The 20,493-nt window shown below is 37.6% G+C and overlaps 2 protein-coding genes across 3 annotated transcripts in view; both read left to right on the top strand.

Moving 5' to 3' along the window:
- Positions 1 to 20,493, top strand: part of LOC135113195 (tRNA pseudouridine(38/39) synthase-like) — a 185,726-nt gene that overhangs the window by 39,512 nt on the left and 125,721 nt on the right. The window lies entirely within an intron of this gene.
- LOC135113194 (uncharacterized) lies at positions 7,184 to 13,875 on the top strand. Its single transcript, XM_064028323.1, has 2 exons — positions 7,184 to 13,219; positions 13,414 to 13,875. Exon 1 carries the CDS (start codon positions 7,486 to 7,488, stop codon positions 11,989 to 11,991), a length of 4,506 nt encoding a protein of 1,501 aa, XP_063884393.1. The 5' UTR covers positions 7,184 to 7,485; the 3' UTR covers positions 11,992 to 13,219; positions 13,414 to 13,875.

The raw sequence follows: 20,493 nt of genomic DNA, 5'->3' as shown, positions 1-20,493 counted from the left end.
AGTGACAGCATAAGCAGAAAGATTATTGGTTAGGAATAGGGCAAGAATGTTGGGTGTATTTCAAAGACTGTCAGGGATATGAGTAGGATGTGAGGAGTTTCGAATGAATTATGACTAGTGAGTGCAATCAGGATATATCAGTAAGATATACACCCTTCCCTACTATACTCATATGCCTGGCACCACTGCCTGATCACAACAGTTAATCATAATAATTGAGAACACTATTTACAAATTTTTGTCCTTAACATGTTTAGTTTTCATCAATTTGTATTTTAAGTTCCTAATTCTTTACTGATCACACTGATGACACCATTTGTGATCAGAAACTTTACATTGTAGTCACACTGGAGTGAGTGGTAATTATATTTTACTCGATAAGTACACAAAGGCTGGTGTCAAGACAGCATACACATCACTTGACACTAGTCACTCACTGGGTCTGAGAGGGGAGGTCATGGCTTCCCCCAGGCATATTCAGTTTGTTTCATTGTGAAGAGGAAGCTTTCATGATTATAAATAAATGGAAATTTACATGTATTGAAGCATCCTTTTATTGTGCAATGAATAAATTGTAGATGTTATCAGCATCTTGGTTGGATGTCAAGCGATAACTTCTGAGACTGCAGCACAAGGATATGTTACTTAATCCACAGGGAAGGGGGTTGTGGTTTATTGATATGTCCTGATTGCATTCACTATAAGCTGCCTTAGATATACAAATTTGTGTCCTACAGGAAAAAGAGGATATTAATTACATGTATTCCATGTAAGGTTACCTACCCAGCAGCATGAGTTCAGAACCCACAAGAATAGCAATAGCCTCTCAGGAACTGAACAACACACACAAGGAAGCCATAGAATGGTTGACCTGATCCTTCTAAAATTTGTGATTTGGGCATAATAAGCTCAGTATTTTTCAATGTCTCAAAAAACCTATTTTTTTCATTGATCCACCTGTCACAATCTTCCAGATAACTATCTCTTCTTCACTGTCACTTAACTATCCCCCTCGTCTACACTGAACATCCTTGGTTTATCTTTTACTAAGAATATAAAATGGAAACATAACATCTCATCTTTTTAAAAAATACAGTGCTTGATATTGAATTAGTTTAATTGGGATGAGCCTGACTAATTCAGTGTTAAATATTGTTTCACCTTTAGGAATAACTTAAAATCACACTAATGCATTATGCTGCCTACATAGTGGCATGGTAGTAGGAACTGAACTTGCCAACCAAAGCACAATCAGCTGTTGCCTTGCCACTTTACTTGACAGTCACTTCAATGTAGGGAGGTCAAGAGGATTACTACCAGGCCAACAGTACACATTTCCACCCCTTTTGTCTGTGACAGTTCTTGTCATCTTGTCATCTTGTCATCTTGTCACTTGTCATCATCCCACTTAATATATTTTTCTGTAAAAGTGACCCAGTTCAAAAGGGTTTTCTTTATGGGGTGTTGGCTGCTGAACCCCAGCTCTGCGATACACTTTTTAACAGTTCTCACTGAAGTCACCAAATTTGTATGTGTTACTTTCTCTTACTTTCCTTGCTGTGATTTGTGGGTCAGATTCTAATTCACACTTTACAATGGTCTGGGAGTGAATATCTGTCATCTTGGCCTTGCCAGGCCTCTTTTTGTGAGTAGGGATTGCATAGTTACCTTCCTCGTGAAATTTGGCAACCCAGTGCCAAACACTCTTTGAACACACACTGATCTGTTCAAAGATTGCCTGTGTTTCCAGACTGGATTCCTTTAGGGCAGTGGTCTGTGCACTAGATCCTTTTTCTTGACTACACTGACAACACAGGGGGATGAAAGAGGGTAACTGCAGCTTGAGAGGGAACACAAGTGGGATGGGACATGGAATAGAACACTGGCAAGACAACAGCTGATTGTGCTTTGCTTGGTGGGCTCAGAAGCTCCTACTACTGTGCCACTCTGTGTAGGAAGCATAATGGACTGGGGCAATCTAAGGATGAAGCAAAATATGATACTGAATTAGTCAGCCTTGCCCCTGGTGGACTTATTCAATGTCAAGTATTGGAACTTTTATGAAGTTGGGTGCTCTGAGCCATCTCAATCAGTTTTTGTCACCCTGATGTGCTAACTTCTTTATAGGGGTTTTACCTACCCATATGTGGAGGGTTTCACTTATACATTGTACTGGTGTTTTGAACAGGGTGGAATAAAAAATATTTTGTCTTATCAACTCCTCTCTGACTTTTCAACCTCTCTCTTTGCCGCAAGATTGCATCTCTTACCATCTTCCATCATTGTTTTAATGCTAACTCCTCTTCTGATCCTACAAACATTATGCACCCCACTCCTACTGCCTTGCTAGCCAAGTCTTTCAACTTTCTCTCATCCCCTATTATGTCCACCTCCCTAATGTGAGAGTCAACCAGTATTCTCAATCTTTCATCTCTTGTACTGGTACACTCTGGGGCTCCCTGCCTGCCACTGTATTTCTTCTTGCCTGTGACTTAAACTCTTCCATGAGGGTGATTTCAAGACACTTCTCAAGGTAATTTTGACCTTGCCTTTGTATTTTTTATTTTTAGGGTTTGGCATCTTTAGTGGGCTTCTTTTTTTCCCCATCAGTTTTGTTGTTCTTGGCCAGATCCTTTCTTACATAAAAGAAAAAAAAATACACTTCAAAAGAAAATGTTTTGGTACATTAATAACCCTTTTGTAGCTTTATAATATTTTTTTTTTTTATAAAGGAAAACATAGTTTCTGCTATAAATAATAGGAAGTAGCAAATTAGTACACTCAGGGCCATAATCAGAATGCTTGACACATGGGGCAGATCTGTCCACTATTACAGTAGAACCTCTGAACATGGATTTCATTTGTCCAAAACAGGCAATTTGTATTCACTAATTTTTTCCTATTTAAAATAAAAGGAATTAAATTTATTAGTTTCAATCCCACTTATAATGTATGCAACACTCATGACCACACTTATATACAGCATAAAAGAGGGATTATTCCTAGTAACAACTATTGCTTAGAGCATTATATATGAAAGTATTAATGCAATGATAAATGATAAAATAAGAAACAATAAAGAAGGAAGGATGACCAGCCCAAAGATCCTTGTGAGTTAGTCATCTATACACCACTCTTGAGAGAGACAGTGATTGTGTAGCAGCAATGAATGAGGTGGATGGACCATGGACTGCTGCCAAACAGTGTTGCTAGACAGCAGATAGTCTCCTCTCAAAATTCTTAAATAGTATTCAGAGAGTAAATCCCCATTCCATGTGTTTCCATACATGTCATGAAAACAGGGTAAGGCAGCACATTTGTGTTCAGGAGAAAATTCAAGGTCAGGATTAAACAATATATTGATATGCCATTCAGATTTAGAAAAATTTATGCTCAGTCTTCTCCATGTTCTTAACTCTCTCAGAAACAACATCTGCAAAATTATTAGGATATACAGTAATCCTGCCAATATCCATCCAAATTCATACACAGTATGTTCAGATGTTACATTTGTCTGGATATCTCATATCTGATTCATTCTCATCATTTACTACACACCAGTACTGAAGAACGTTCTCCAGCAGTAATAGCGCAACAACCATACGAGCAGGTGGACCCGCAGATTGGTATAGGTGGCACCGCTGCACCTCAGTTTTAACCCTCCCTCCCTCCCTCACTTGTCCTCTTTTGCTTATCTACACTCCACTCTCCTAAATATTGTGCTAGGCTGGTGTGCCAGCATATGTAGTAATGTCCAAATCCAGGGATAACAGCAAACAATGTGTAAAATATCTCCCAGTATAATAACAAGATTGCCAAGTATACAGTATAACTTTATAGCCCAGAGGCTGACTGCTGACTGAGGAACAATGGGTGTGCGTGGGAAGAGACGCCACGTAAACAAAGCAATGACATGCAACAAGCGTAATAAATAAATTAAATAAGTAAATTATAAAATAAGAGAAATAATGATAAAAATCATAATAAAAACAAAAAGAAAATGAATTTATAATATATACATGGACATCCTATTATGAGATGTAGTCTGCACAAATGAATGGGAATAAAGGAGGGAGTGTTGAAAATGTGCCATTATTGCTGGAGACTGTATGTGTACAACCATTTTCAAGACATGTTTCTTCTGTAACATTTCTATTGCAAAGGCTTACTGTATATATCAACTACAAGATGACTTTTAACCTTGAAAATTTCCCCAAAAAATGAGACTCATCTTATCTGCTCTGTATAAAGTATGAATCTTAAATCCTGTGGTGTACTTAGTGTTCATGTGGGTAATGATTAATGATAGGCTCACCTCTGCCTTAGTAACAACACAAGTACTTCTGAAATTGCTTACTGTATTTTCCAGTGCATTAGATGCACTTTTTCTTGTAAAAAAGTACAGTGGAACCTCGGTTACCAGATGTCTCCCTTTTTAAAAAACTCGGTTTTTTAACAAAAATTTTAACTCATAATTGGTTCAGTTGCTGTACCATAATTAAGTTTTTGAACAAAGTTACTTGATTTCAAATACTACAAGATGTAGTAAAAGCTGCCATTTATTACTAATTTATAGTTTCTTTAAATATTTCATTTGTTTTTATACATTTGGAGAGACACTGAGGTTAGGAAAATAATTCAGTCTTTGAAACAAGTTAAATGTGATCCCGTTGAAGAACCTCGATGTAAACAAACAAGGTTTGGCACTCAGAGGTAATCCTGAGTCTCCTGCGGCTCTCTCTATGACCCACAATGCCATCACTACTGCACAACTGCATTTTCCCAGTAGCTTTTCCCACCAGCAAGATGTCTAAGTGTTATGATCACCTTCATTTTGGCAGTAAGTGGGTTGTTCCTCTCTGTCACTCTGTAAGGCTTCCCTCACTTGATTGGTGAGAAAGAGAATGCCTGCATGGTCTAAACAATATCTTTTGATGAGTTCTGTGTCACTAAGTTCATTCAATACATCCTTTCTGGATAAAAAATTTCTGGCATTAAGGGTGGCTTTCTTTTAATTAAAGTTTTTTGTTGTTCTTGGCCAGTGGCTGTCTTACATAAAACACACACACACACACACACACACACACACACACACACACACACACACACACACACACACACACACACACACACACACACACACACACACACACACACACACACACACACACACACACACACACACACACACACACACACACACACACACACATGGTATGGAAAATGTGGACAAAGGTTTTATAAACTTAGACTGACAGAGTACAAGGGGACACAATAAGAAGTTGAAGAAAGTTAACTGTAAAAGAGACATTAAGAAGTATAGTTTTCCTTACAGAAGTATGAACAAATGGAATGAACTTAGTGAAGATGTTGTAAATACCGAAACTGTAGACCAAACTAGATAGATATAAAGACGGGATACTATGAGATTACTCCCCTCCCGTAAACCACAACTGGTAAACTAGGTAAATACACACACACACACACACACACACACACACACACACACACACACACACACACACACACACACACACACACACACACACACACAGCTGATCATGGCGGCCAGTAGGACACCCACAGGAAGAGGAGTCTTGGATTTTAGTGGATTTGCAGAGGATGATGGCCAGTTGCAGGAGAAACTGAATGCAAGGAAATTAACCATGCTGGAGGTGAAGGTTGAAGAGATATGGAAGAAGGTAAGAGACCTAGAAATAAGAAATGGGAGGTTGGAACAAGAAAATGATTCACTAAGAAAGGAATTAGAAAATGAAGAGAAAGTGCTGCAGAAAGAGATACATGATAAGGTAAAACCAAATTAGAATACTGGAAATGAAAATGGGAATGATGGATAAAACGATGAAGGCTAGAGAAATACAGATGAATGTGCTGAAGGAAAGGATGAAAAAGATTGAAGTCCAAGACAAAAACAGGGATAAGCAAATTAAGGAAAGCCAAGAACAAGTTAAGGAAATGGCAGAAAGATCCGTAAATAAGTGCGAGGAGTTGGAGAAAAAAGTGAGTTATACAGAAGTAGTGAAGGACCAGAGGAGTGAAGAAGGCTTGACAAAAGAGGTTATAAAGGTAATAAAGGAAAAGGAAAACCTGGTAAGAGACACTAGATAAAAAGAAGAGCGTAATGATCTTTGGCCTGGAAGAAAGTGAGATAAAAAATTGGTATAAAAGAAAAGCAGAACAAAGAAAAACAGCTTGATTAGTACTGAGTGTGATAAACGAAGGGGATACAAAGCTGGAAGATGAAATAGAGGAGGTGTACAGGATTGGTAAATACAATCAAGGAAAAGTAGACCATTGAAAATCAAACTAAAATCCCAAACAGCAGCTGAAGAAACATTGGCAAATGTGTGGAAGCTAGCCAAAAGTAATGAGTTTAAACAAGTCTGGATTAGAAGAGAAATGAATGAGGAAGAAAGGAAGAAACATAATGAATTGAGAAGTGAAGTAAAAGAAAGGAACGAACAGAGAACACAAGAGGAAAAGGAACTTTTTTCTGGAGAGTAATGGACCTAAGGTTGAGGGAGTGGTACATGCGAAGAGTGAGAGGTGCAGAGGCACAGCTGTAAGAGAGGGAGGGACATGGACAGTGGCATACACTAATGTGGATGGTATAGTTTCAGTGATGGATGAAGTGAATGAATTTATAAAAGCAAATGAACCAGACATCATGGCAATGGTAGAAACTAAACTAAGAGATTCAGAGACACCAAATTTAGGAGGGGGAAAGTACAATATGTGGATAAGAAACAGATGTGGAAAAGGAGGAGGTGGAGTGATGATGCTTGTTAAAAAGGGTATCAGGGTGGAGAGTGTAGAAAAGGCTTGGTGGAAGGCCTAAACTTACAACTAATAAATGGAAGAAGAGGATTACAATATGTCAAAGTGGTGTATGTCCCACCAAAAACAAAGACCTGGAATAGACAGGAGCATGAACAGTTGCTGAGTGAGACAAAAGAATGGCTTGTAAAGAAAATTAGAGAAAACAACAAAATTTTTATAATGGGAGATTTTAATTGTAAAGAGATAAATTGGGAGGAGTGAAACACAAGAGGAGGAGAAGACTCATGGGAAGATAAGGTTCTGAAACTGAAAATCCCATCTGATTGGAAATCAGATGGGATTTTCCCGCGTAGGTTCGTATCCTACTCACTGCGCCATGATGTGAGTCACACAGGGTATTTATCCATTGTTTGGGAGGTTTATCATATTGTGAACTGCAGAGATATTTTTGTGATTTCTGTACTTATTATACTATGAGGTACATGGGAACTATTCAAGGTCTGATCATGTTATGTAGTGATTATTTTTGTATTTTTAGTGTTTCTACGCTCATATGATTTTACCATGATTTGGTATCGGGCTGATTTATCCTGGACCCACAGGTTGGAACGCTACAATAAATGTTGCAACACATTGCTCGCCTGTGGATTGCCCTAACGCTACATTCCAACAACACCCACAACCATGCCCAAGACGGAGGACCTTGAGCGCCGACGGAGACTACGAGGGACAGCCCGTGGAAAGCTAACTAGGAAGTGTAACCTACTCTCTGAGCAAGTGAAGCAGGGTAAGCCATCTAGCATTATTGAGGATTATTATGAGGAAGTAAAGGACGCTTTTCGGGAACTCGAGAGACGACACGAGGATGTGATGGACGCATTATGTGAGAGTGATCAAGAGGAGGAGGACTTTAATGGAAAACTTAAGAATGAAGAACAGTATATAGTTCAGGCAGAATTGTTGAAGACAGGTGCTTGTGAGACTTTATTACAGCTATGTAAAAAGGAAAAGGAGACAGCCTTAACAGATAGTGCAACTAAGGTTAAGGTGAAGCCAATAGAACCTCCTAAATTTGAAGGTGACATACGCCAATACCAGACATTTCGCAGCAACTATGATAAAATAATGACTGTCAATTATGGGGAAAATGCCTTTGCCTTAAAACAGTGCTTATCAGGTGAAGCGCTAAGTGTAGTACATGGAGTAGATGATGATTACAAGGAAATGTTCCGTCGTCTTGACCAAAGGTATGCTGATCCAGTTAGATTGACAGATACTGTTATCAACCAACTGCAAGAATTAAAGCCAATTGCTGAAGGCAATACTGGTAAATTTGTAGAAACCGTGGAAGTCATAGAAAAGTGCTGGACTGACATGAGTAAAAATAATTTAGAAGTACAGATGTCCACTGTAATTGTGATAAGCTTAATTGAGAAAATACTTCCACCCCAACAAAAAAGAGAGTGGACTAAGATCTACCAAAATCTGTCAAATAAAGTAAATGCTTTTCCTGAGTTGTTAAAGTATTTGAAGGAAGAAAAGAATGTCCTTGATTATATAGACAAAGATGTTCGTAAGAGGTCACATAATTCCAAGGCTACTGTTCATAGTGTAGAGGTAAAAGAGGATGACAGTCAAATTATGAGAACATTGCAAAAGTTGCAACTTCAACAAGCAGAACATCAGGCTAACATGGAAAGTATAATGCAGAAGTTCACTCAAACACTATCTAGTGGGGGTTCACAGGTTGGACGTCATAGACAAAACTACGGAAACCCCAACTTTTGTTGGTATCACAATTCTGATTCGCACACTATCAGTCGCTGTAACACATTTCATAATTTGGAACCCTCAAACAAGATGGAGGTTTTACGGAAGAACCATGTTTGTTTTCACTGTTTGGCAATGGGACACAGTTCTAAGGATTGTCAGGAAAAACGCAGTTGCTACATGAAGTTAGGAAATGGTAATGTTTGTGGTAAGCCACATCATCCGAGACTTCACTATTTGCTTTATCAAAATGATATTAATATTCACACCAACAAGTCAGATGGTTGTACTTTGCTGATGATTGGTCAAGTTAACTGTAAAGATGACTCATTAGTAACTCTTTTTGATCCCGGCAGTACAAGTAGCTTGGTGACTCATCGCAAAGCACGGGACTTAGGATTATGTGGCACACCATATAACATCACTATGACAACAGTTGGAAATGTAAGTGATACTATATTCACTAAAATGTATAAAATGCCTCTTGTAGATGAGACAGGTAAACAATATTTAATACAATGTGTAGGAATGGATGAAATCACTTCAGAAGTTAATCCAGTCCCTATGGACATAATTCTTTCTCAGTTAGGAGTTTCTCAGTCAATGCATATTTTCCGTCCTCATGGGAGAGTTGATCTTTTGATTGGTGCTGACAGTTGTGACATCATTCCTACAACTGTTAAAACTGTAGGGAAATTGCAACTCATGAAAGGTCCCTTCGGCTATTGTGTCAGAGGATCGCACCCAGAACTCAAAAATGAATATACAGAGCACTATGTGGCTCAAGTAAACCACATGTCCTTAACATCTAACACTTTTGAAATTCAAGGGGAGATCTGTAGAACTTTTAAGGAGGATATAGATAATTTGTTTGCAATGGATCACCTAGGCACAAATTGTAGACCCAAATGTACCAATTGCATTAACTGTAAAGACTGCAATAGAGAGACGCACATAACTGTAAAGGAAGAAGAAGAAATGAAATTGATTCTCAGTGGACTTGAATATCAGGAGAAAGAGAAGACCTGGACTGTACATTACCCTTGGATTAAAGATCCACATCATTTGCCGAATAATTTTGGGGTAGCACTAATGAAACTTAAAGGTACGGAAAAGCGACTGAAGAAGTTGGGCAGTAGGTCAACAGAAAATTACAAGGTACAAATTGATGACATGTTAAAGAGAGGTGTTGCTAGAAAACTAAATAGGGAGGAGTTAAATTGGTACAAAGGTCCAGTGCACTATTTGTCTCATCATGAGGTGTTGAAACAAAGTTCAGCTTCCACCCCTACTCGCATTGTATTTAATGCTTCTGCCTCATATAATGGTCATGTGCTGAATAATTATTGGGCTAAGGGTCCCAATGTAATGAACAGTCTTTTTGGTCTTTTACTTAGATTCAGAGAAGGTTCCATAGCATTTGTTGGAGATATAGCCAAGATGTTTAATAGCATCAGGTTATCTGAATTTGACAGTCACGTACACAGGTTTCTTTGGCGAGACTTTGAGGATCGGGCCCCAGACCACTATGCCCTCACAGCAGTTCCCTTTGGAGACATTTGTAGTCCGGCTATTGCTATACTTGCTATGAGACAAACAGCTGAGAAATGCAAGGAGGAATTCCCTGAAGCAGCCAACGTAATTGTGCAAGATAGTTACATGGATGATATCATACATAGCATGAATGATACAGAGAAGGCTAGTCAGATCATAAAGGATGTTGAGCTTATTCTGAACCGTGGAAACTTTCACATGAAGGAGTGGATCATAAGTGGGAAGACCCAAGTTGGAAATGATGTGGACTTGTCAGGTATACCAGGAGAAAAGGTTCTGGGATTAGTATGGAACCCTGTAGAAGATGAAATAAGTTTCAAGATGAAAATGAAAAGTACGTGTAAACAGACTTGCAGTGTTGAAGTTAAGAGTAATTCCGATGAACCACAAAATCCACTAACTAAAAGAAAGGCTCTTAGTTACATATCAACAATATTTGATCCCATGGGGTTTGTTACACCAGTGACTTTACGTGGTAAACTGTTGATGAGACAAATCATTGAGTACATTGATGAGAATGGACGGAAATTAGACTGGGATGATCCTTTACCTGAGGAATTTATAGGGAAATGGTACAAATTCTGTCATGATATGCATGAATTGGGAACTATTAAATTGCCTAGATGCATTTGTAATGCTGAATTAGTTGAACCAACCCTGATACTGTTTAATGATGCGAGCACCCTAGCATATTCTGCGTGTGCTTATGCACGTTGGCGTGTTGGGAAAGATAAGTATCAATCAAAGCTACTTGCAGCCAAAAGCAGACTCGCACCAATTAAGACACAGACTATTCCCAGACTGGAGTTGTCCAGTGCAGTTCTTAGTGTTCGCCTCCGCAATACAATAATGAACGAAACTAACATCAGATTTGATCATGTTCACCACTTTACTGACTCTGAGATTGTGCTTTCACAAATAACAAAACACAATATTAAGGCTGGAACTTATGTTGCAAATAGAATTGTAGAAATAAAAGAAAGCTCCTTGAGTAATGAATGGCACTGGATCTCGACTGAAGTAAACATAGCTGACCTAATGACCCGTTCAAGTAAATTTGTTGATATGGGTCCAACGTCATGCTGGCAGTGTGGACCCACTTTCTTAGAATTACCATTTTCTCAATGGCCCATGAAGTCAATCTCTCCAACACCAGAGATAAAGTCCATCATTAACACAGCTGAAGTAAACAACTGGCATATTAATGACTGCAATATGTTTGACATAGACAGATTTAATTCATACCGCAAAATTATAGGAGTCACTGCAAGAGTTTTGAATGCCCTTCATGCGCGTTCTTTCAAGGGAATCCTGGCATCACCAACAGTAGATCAACTTAAACAAGCAGAAATATTATGGATCAAAAGAGCCCAGATTTCTTTAACAGACAACTGGGAAAAAAGGTTCAAGCGGTTAGGTCCATTTTGTAAGGATGGAATAATATATGTAGGATCAAGAATTGCTGCATGGCTGAAGAATAATTACAATAATGAAGCTTTCATTCTACTTCCCACTAAACATAGACTCACAGAGGTGTGCATTAAGGATATTCATGATAAAGACCATGGAGGGATTGAATCTACTCTATGTAAACTACAGGCTAAATTTTGGATTCCTCAAGCTAGAAAGTTAATCAAATCAGTTAAATCTCGCTGCGTGACATGCAGACGTTTAGAAAAACAAGTGATTGGACAAAGCATGGGACCAGTACCAGAAGAAAGGTTGAAACCTTCACCTCCCTTTTACCATTCTGCTCTTGATCTATTTGGCCCATTAATGATTAAGGATACAGTCAAAGGAAGATGTAAAAAAAAAGGTGTATGGTGTTGTAGTAAATTGTCTCAGCACAAGAGCATCATATGTTGACTTAGTAGAAGGGTATGATACTGACAGTCTCATCACTACTCTTCGTAGGTTTACAGCCATCAGAGGCTTCCCTCACTCAATGTATTCCGACCATGGTTCACAACTCAAATTGGCAAGTAAAGAAGTTTGTTTCTTGACTCAAGACCAGGAAAAATTATCACAATTTAGCCGAGAAGGCGGTATGGAGTGGAAATTTACAAAATCTGCTGATGCTCCATGGGAGAATGGGTGCTCAGAAGCTATGGTAAAATTGGTGAAGAGAGTTATGACCAGAGTAATAGGTGACAGTACATTGACATTTGGTGAATTACAATCAGCAATGTTTGAGATTGCAAATATGTTGAACGAGAGACCAATAGGTATGAAAAATGGTTCAGACTGTACTAAGGGATCTTATCTTTGTCCAAATGATCTAATACTAGGGCGTGCAAGTGTACACACACCAGAAGGTGTATTTGACAGCAGTACAAACACAAGGACTCGCCAAAGGTTCATCAATGCAATTGTAAAATCCTTCTGGAAGAAATGGATGATGCATTATTTTTCAACATTAATTGTACAACAAAAATGGCATTGTGAGAAAAGAAATCTCCGAGTGGGAGATATTGTTTTGGTGCAGGATAGTAATAATTTGAAAGGGCATTGGAAACTTGCTGAAGTGTGTCAAGTTTTACCGAGTTCTGATGGTAAGGTTAGAGATGTACAAATTAGATACAAGTTACAAAGCGGAAATAGCATGTATAAGGGTCATCAAGATATAAAGGTTAACAGATCTGTCCACAAACTTGTGTTGATACTTCCGATCGAAGAACAATAATTTTAATTCCTTTTCTTGGGGTGGGGAGTGTAACATGATTATGCGCATGTTAAGTTAAGTTTATTTTACGTTCGTGCTACCCGTCAGTGGTATGGTTCCAATATTATTTGTTTTATTTCTCTTAATATACTTCTTATTGTATGCTGAACGAGTTTACACCAACTATGTATGTATTTGTCCGTAAATTGTGTATTTGATATTTGATGTGATAAAAATACTGTATAAGTAGACTACAATGGATTTGTTAAAGAGTATAGTTTATGCGGAGTGGCACACGGTTGTTGTGGAGGCCCGCGCGGCCTGATATAGACACTGACAGACAGGAGAGTGAGACAAGTGGAGACGGTTTGCTAGCTACGGGTCTCCCTCGTAGGACTCGGGAATAAGGTCGCCCCTCCTGTTCTATAGACTGTAAGTGTTATAACCTTTACATGATTATTGTTCAGGGTTATCTTCATAGTAGTTACAATTTGCTTCATGTGCTCAACATTATTTCTGTACCACTTGTTATCAATCATGGGTTATTAGTGCCTATGATTGTGTTTATTAAATTATACTAATCATATGATCAGGGAATGAGATATTGACATGTCTGTGGTTTGTAGGGTTATGAAAGTGAGACGTCAGTGGATTACCTATCAATTATCAAAGCACCAGTGACGTATCCGGCTGTTGGGGATTCCACGCCATAGTATTTTCAACACAACTGACGCTGGCAATGTTGTGAGTGTTATGGTTATTGTGTATTTGTGTGATTTTTGTCATGCTATGATTTACAGTGATATGTATGAGGATTTTCTGAGCTTTATAATGATGTGAGTCACACAGGGTATTTATCCATTGTTTGGGAGGTTTATCATATTGTGAACTGCAGAGATATTTTTGTGATTTCTGTACTTATTATACTATGAGGTACATGGGAACTATTCAAGGTCTGATCATGTTATGTAGTGATTATTTTTGTATTTTTAGTGTTTCTACGCTCATATGATTTTACCATGATTTGGTATCGGGCTGATTTATCCTGGACCCACAGGTTGGAACGCTACAATAAATGTTGCAACACATTGCTCGCCTGTGGATTGCCCTAACGCTACAGCCATCAAGACTTGATTTGGTATTATCAAAAAAATCAGATATTATAGAAGACATGAACTATAGTAGTCCACTAGGAAAAAGCGACCATGTCATGATAAGGTTTTGTATTAAAGAAAAAAGAGAGGAAAGTAGATGTGAAGAATATAAAAGTGAAAGATTTAATTATGGTAAGTCAAATTTTGAACAAATGAGGAGATACTTTGGTGAAGCGGACTGGAGTACACTTATCACAGAAAGTAATGTGCAAAAGAAGTGGGAAGCTTTCATCAATATTTATGAAGAGGGAGTGAAAAGATATGTCCCAAAAGTAGAGACAAAGAGAAGATATAATAATGACTGGTATAATAGAAGATGTGAAATAGCTAGGGAGGAGAGGGAAACGGCATGGAATACATGGCGGAGGAAAAATACGCAGGAACTATGGCAAAACTACACAACTACAAGAAATGAATATGTAAGGGCTATTAGAGAAGAAAGGAAAAATTAAGAGAAAGATGTTATGGACAAATGCAAAGAGGAACCAAAACTATTCTTCAGATATGTGAACAGCAAAATGAAAAATAGAGAAGGAATAAGCAGATTGAAGGTGAATGGTCAAATGTGTGAGGATCCGGCTGAATTGGCAGAGATAATGAACAGGAGTTTTCAATCATTATTCACAAAAGAGAAAACATTTGTGTGGCAGAGTGAGATGAGTGAAGAAATGGGTCTGGGGGAAATCCAAGTGACTGAAGAGGATGCCCAGAAACAGATGGAGGGACTAGACATTAGGAAGGCCCCTGGACCTGATGGAGTGTCAGGATGGATACTAAAAGAGTGCAATCAGCAGTTGACATGGGTAATACATAATATTATTGAGAGCTCCCTAATTGAAAGTAGAGTCCCAATTGAATGGAAGAGGGCCAATATGGTGCCATCTACAAAGGTGGTAGTAAAGAGGAGCCCTTAAACTATAGACCTGTGTCTCTAACAAGTGTGGTGTGCAAAATGTGTGAAAGATTGGTGAAGGATAAAATGGATGCATTACCTAGAAGGAAATGAAGTGATAATAAAGCAACAATTTGGATTTAGGAGAGGGAAATCGTGTGTTACAAACTACTGAGTTTTTATCCTAGAGTGGTGGATATAATGCAAGAAAGAGATGGATGGGCTGATTGTGTTTATTTAGACCTGAAGAAGGCCTTCGATAAAGTGCCACACAGGAAATTGTTGTGGAAGTTGAAGCATAATAGTGGGCTAAGGAGAGACCTGCTGAGATGGATGGAAAATTTCTTGACAAACAGAGAAATGAGAACGGTGGTAAAAGATAAAAAATCATCATGGAGGGAAGTCATAAGTGGAGTACCCCAAGGCTCAGTACGCACCAATCATGTTTGCAGTCTATATAAATGATATGGCGGAGAGTGTGAACAGCTACATGAGCCTTTTTGCGGATGATGCAAAGTTGCTGAAGAAAGTTGAGAGTGCAGAGGACTGTGGAATGTTACAAGAAGACCTGAACAAGATATCAGAGTGGAGTTATATAGATGGGAAATGGAAATTAATTTAAAGAAGTGTAAAGTAATAGAATTTGGAAAAAGTACAAGAAGAGTAAAAGGAAATTGTGTTGAATAGTGTAAGGTTGAGTGGAGCAGAAGAGGAAAAGGATCTCAGTATTACAGTGATTGGGAACCTGAACCCTGGAGAGACACATTAGCAAAATTACAGGAGAAACCTATAACTTGTTGAGAAGAATAAGGCAGGCCTTTGCATATATGGATGAAGAGATGGTCAGGAAGATGATCGTGTCGCTGATAAGACCTAGACTAGAATATACAGCAGTAGTGTGGTCACCATACAAGAAAAAGGATATAAGGAAGTTGGAGAGAGTTCAGAGAGCAGCTATGAAGATGGTACCAAGTATTAGGGACTTGTCATATGAAGAGAGACTGGAAACACTACATCTACCAACATTGGAAAAGAGGAGAGAAAGGGGAGACTTGATTGCAATATATAAAGCATATGAGGGAGTAGAGGAGGTGGACCAGAGTGACTTAATGGTCTGGGATACACGGGACACTAGAGGACATGGAAAGAGGCTGAAGAGGAGTGCTTGTAGAAGAGATGTCAAAAAGTATAGTTTCCCATTGATGTATGGAACAGTCTAGATGAGAAGATAGTAAATGCAGAAAGTATACATGGATTCAAGGCTAAGTTGGATATTAAAAGATATGGAGATGGGACAGCACAAGCATTGCTCTTTTCCCATAAGGCACAACTAGGTAGGTAAATACACACACACACACACACACACACACACACACACACACACACACACACACACACACACACACACACACACACACACACACTTTCTTTCCAATTACTTTATGATGAAACATAATGATTTTTTTCCACAAAACATCCTTGTTAAAATATGGGTGCATCTTATGCAGAGGTGCATCTGATACACCAACAAATATGGTACTTTAGTTCACATCATCATAATAAAATAATAAAAGTGTAGCATAATAGAAATACTCTTATCATATGTAACATGCGGTATAATTGCACAACTATAATAAGTTAATTTTTTCAAGAGCAATCCTTAACTGTCTAGTCAACATTTACAAAAACTAAGCATATGTAAACAAAGGAGTTGCTAGGTATGGGTGCATTTCATTCACACTGCTTTGCCAGAGTACTCTGCCATTTGATTGTGGCCAGGAAAACATGTTATGTTATGTTATAGTTATTGGTAACACCAATAACTATAGAAACTAGTAATGGTAATGGTAGTTTATCAAGTAGCCAGTTGTTACCAGCACATGGCAGTTTAGCAAGCAAACCAGTAGACATAAGGCCTTTTCTTTAATGAGTGCTGCATGGGGAGGTGTCATCTCTCTCTTTGTTAGTAGCATTCTCCAAGGCAACATTACCTGCATTGGAATTCAGCTATTACAAGATCTCATCATCACTTCACCAGCAAAAAGAAGCAAATACAAAGCAAGTTTCCAGCTTACACCAAACTAAGTAATCTCCATCAATATGTATTGCAACAGTATGCAAGGAACATTATTGTGCATTAAGTAATATTGGGAGTATGGTTGAAACTTTTAAATTTCAGTATGGTTAGAAAGTAAACTGTAGATTCAAAAGGTGCAAAAACAGTGTCACTTCAAGCAACAGGACACAAGAAGTCCAGTTTTAGAGGGCTTTTAATATCTACAGCAGTGATTGTTTCTAAAGGAAAAACAATGCTGAAAATCAAGTTCCTTATTGGAGTTTTTGTACATGTGAAAGAAATAGGCTGGATGGATGAAGGTTACGTTAATACCTATGGTTTGAACATGTATGGAGTGGGTAACATGGTGGATTTCATAAAGAACACAACTTGCTGGTGTAAGATATGTTCAGAGCTCATTTAACTACCAACACAAGAAAAAGGCTGGCAAGAATAAATGTATCAGTCTTAACAATTAATATATATATATATATATATATATATATATATATATATATATATATATATATATATATATATATATATATATATATATATATATATATATATATATATATATATATATATATATTCATAATTTCACATATCCATTCCACATGCAGTGTATTCATATATTCATTCCACATGTACCCATGGCCAGCCAGTCTGTTCTAATTTTAACCTCTCAAGGGAACTCACACCCACTTCCAGTCCTTAGGGAAAACACCTGAATCCTTCTCCCTGGTTATTGACTAATATAATGACACTTTAAACACTTTAAACACTTTAAACACTTTATTATGTTTGTCTGTAATACATATATAAGCTTAAGGTACAATTAATTGAAAGACAAACAGCCCCTTATGAAGCACAAGCTTTTTGGGCACACTTAATATCTACTTAATACTGAAATGTAAAACAACACTAAACTAAAAATCTAATTGAAGAAAATGTAAAAAAAAAAAAAAAAAAATTAATAGCAATAGCAAAAGATTTAGGGATAAATGGCTTTGCAAGAACAGGAAGGAAAGGAGAAAAACCATAATTATACATGAGAAATAGAGAAAATTGAAGTGGAATCTGATTATAAACAAGCAAATATTAGTTTTGAGAATAATTAAACAAACAGAAATAAATATATATATATATATACTAGAGGTTATAAACTATTTTAGTTACAGAGGATATGAACTATTTGGTTACAATACCAAGAAACAAAATAATTGATATTGATATAAATTGATTGAAGTACAAGATGTGTCAGTATTGAGACAATAAATATTCTTTTAGTTTTCTCTTAAAGATATTTACGCATAATGAATTTTTTATATGTGACAGGGTGCTATTCCATATTTTGGGACCTTTATACATTAGAGAGTGTTGGTAGAGAGTTAAGGTATGATGGGGAATCTGTAGAGAATGCCTGTAGCGTGTGGAGTGGTTATGAGTTAGGGTCAGGGTATTGTTGTTGTTGGAATTTATCAATTTGAACATGTATGATGCAATAGAGAAGTTTGATAAGTCAGAGAGTTGAAGGATTTTCATAGATTTAAAGAGTGGAGGTGTGTGTTGGAGGAAGTCACTATTAGTCATGATTCTAATAATTTTCTTGTGGAGGATGTTTAGATTTTGTAGATGACATGGGTAGGTAGTGGACCAAATTGGATTACAGTAGGTTAAATGTGGGTATATATGGGCATAATACATGATTTTCATAATTTCCACTGGAACAAAGTTTTTTATTTTCAGCAATAGAGCTATTGATCTAGATAATTTTAGGCAAAGGTTTGATATGTGATATTTAAAGGTAAGATTATTGTCAAATGTGACTCCAAGAAATTTTGTCTTAGAAACTTGCATGATATCTTTATCTAATATGGTAAGTCTAGGTAAGGGTTGGTATTTGGTGGTGGTATTTGTAAATAACATGTAGAAAGTTTTAGCTGTGTTAATTGTTAGGCGATTTGCAAGACACCATTCAGAAAAGGCAGATAATTCTAGGTTGGCTCTGTAGATTAGGTCAGTGGGATTATCACCAATCATGTACAAGGTGGAGTCATCAGCAAACTGTATAGTGTTGAAAGCAGTAGAGGCATTGCTGATATCGTTGATATATATCAGGAAAAGAATAGGGCCTAAGATGCTACCTTGTGGCACGCCAAGATGTATAGGTTTGATGGTTGATTTAGAGTTATTGTAGGATGTAAAATGAGATCGGCCAGTTAAATATGATTTGAACCAATTTTCCACACAACCGCGAATACCATAGTGACGTAATTTATCTATTAGAATGTTTGGGTCAACTGTGTCAAAAGCTTTGCTGAAATCAATGAAAATGGATATTATAGACTTATGTTTATTCAAGGCATCGTGTAGGTCACATTTATAGCGTCAAAAGTATTTAGTCCGGGGCGGAAACCAAATTGCCTATTATTTAAGAGTTTTTGTGAATTGAGGTAGTTCATGAGGAAGTTCTTCATAATGATTTCAAATATTTTAGAGAACACTGGTAAAATAGAGATTGGTCGGTAGTTTGAGATATTAGTTTTACTTCCCGATTTATGGATAGGGATAATTTTTGCCAGCTTGAATCTATTAGGGAAAACTCCATCTTTTATTGAATCATTGAATAATTTTGAGAGTGGCTCTGCTAGAAGATTTTTGTTCTCTTTGATTATTTTCACTGCTGTCATTGGTCAATTCACCCCATTTCCTGGTATCTCATCAGTCATTCTTCATCCCAGAAGTTGTATTCATGATCCACTTAGTTCACATAAATAGAGCCCGCATGCTTAGTTAGAGTGAGTCCCAGTCAATCTCGGTCAGTCAAAGAGTCACAGTCAGTCAGTCTTCCAAGAGAGTCAGTTTTGTCTTGAGAGAGTCTGCTCAGTTCATCATCAGTTCACAAACAGTCCAGCTCGTATCACTTCAGAGAGAGAGCATACAATCACTTGTCACATCTGTAATCAGCTGTGTCTCGTATCACATCTGTACATTCTCTATATTATTAAATCAAGAAGAACTCTCATAAATCATGCCTTTTACTCACACACATCAACAATATCAACCACCATCCGCAATCTCCACACTACCAACAATACCAAGCTCACTATCCAGCCCTCCACGCTACCAACACACCAAGCTCCTCATCTGATCCAGCAGTGGCAAGCATCATCTCAACAGAGGCAGCAAGTATCTCATGTAAACTAAAACAGTGGTGGCAGCAGGTGGCAAGACACTTTCACTTTTCATTCATATCAAAACAAGAGTGAGTAATCTTATATTGGAACAGTGGTGACAGCAAAAAACAATCCTGAACATAAATAGAGATGTGGCAGTTATTCATGGAAGATTGAAATCTTTGGTACAACCATTGGATGTGTGTTTAAACAAGCCATTTGAAAATTGCATTTGAAAATAGTGGAATGAGCAGATGGTTAGTGGTGAAAAGTCATCCACAAAAGGAGGAAACATGCATACTCTGCAGTCGGATGTCTTGTTTTCTTGTTGAACTTTGTTATAAAAGCCTGGAATGACATTGATGCAGAAACAGTAATCATGTCTTTCAAGAAGAGTGACATTGAATACATTGGATGGTGTGGAG

The sequence above is a fragment of the Scylla paramamosain genome, chromosome 25 (assembly GCF_035594125.1).
Source record: "Scylla paramamosain isolate STU-SP2022 chromosome 25, ASM3559412v1, whole genome shotgun sequence".
Lineage (NCBI taxonomy): Eukaryota > Metazoa > Arthropoda > Malacostraca > Decapoda > Portunidae > Scylla > Scylla paramamosain.
The sequence above is the reverse complement of the archived record's forward strand: the minus strand, read 5'-3'. Positions and strand labels throughout refer to the sequence as shown.

Coding starts and splice junctions, on each gene's coding strand:
- LOC135113194 (XM_064028323.1), top strand. CDS start 7,486: ATGCCCAAGACGGAGGACCTTGAGCGCCGACGGAGACTACGAGGGACA.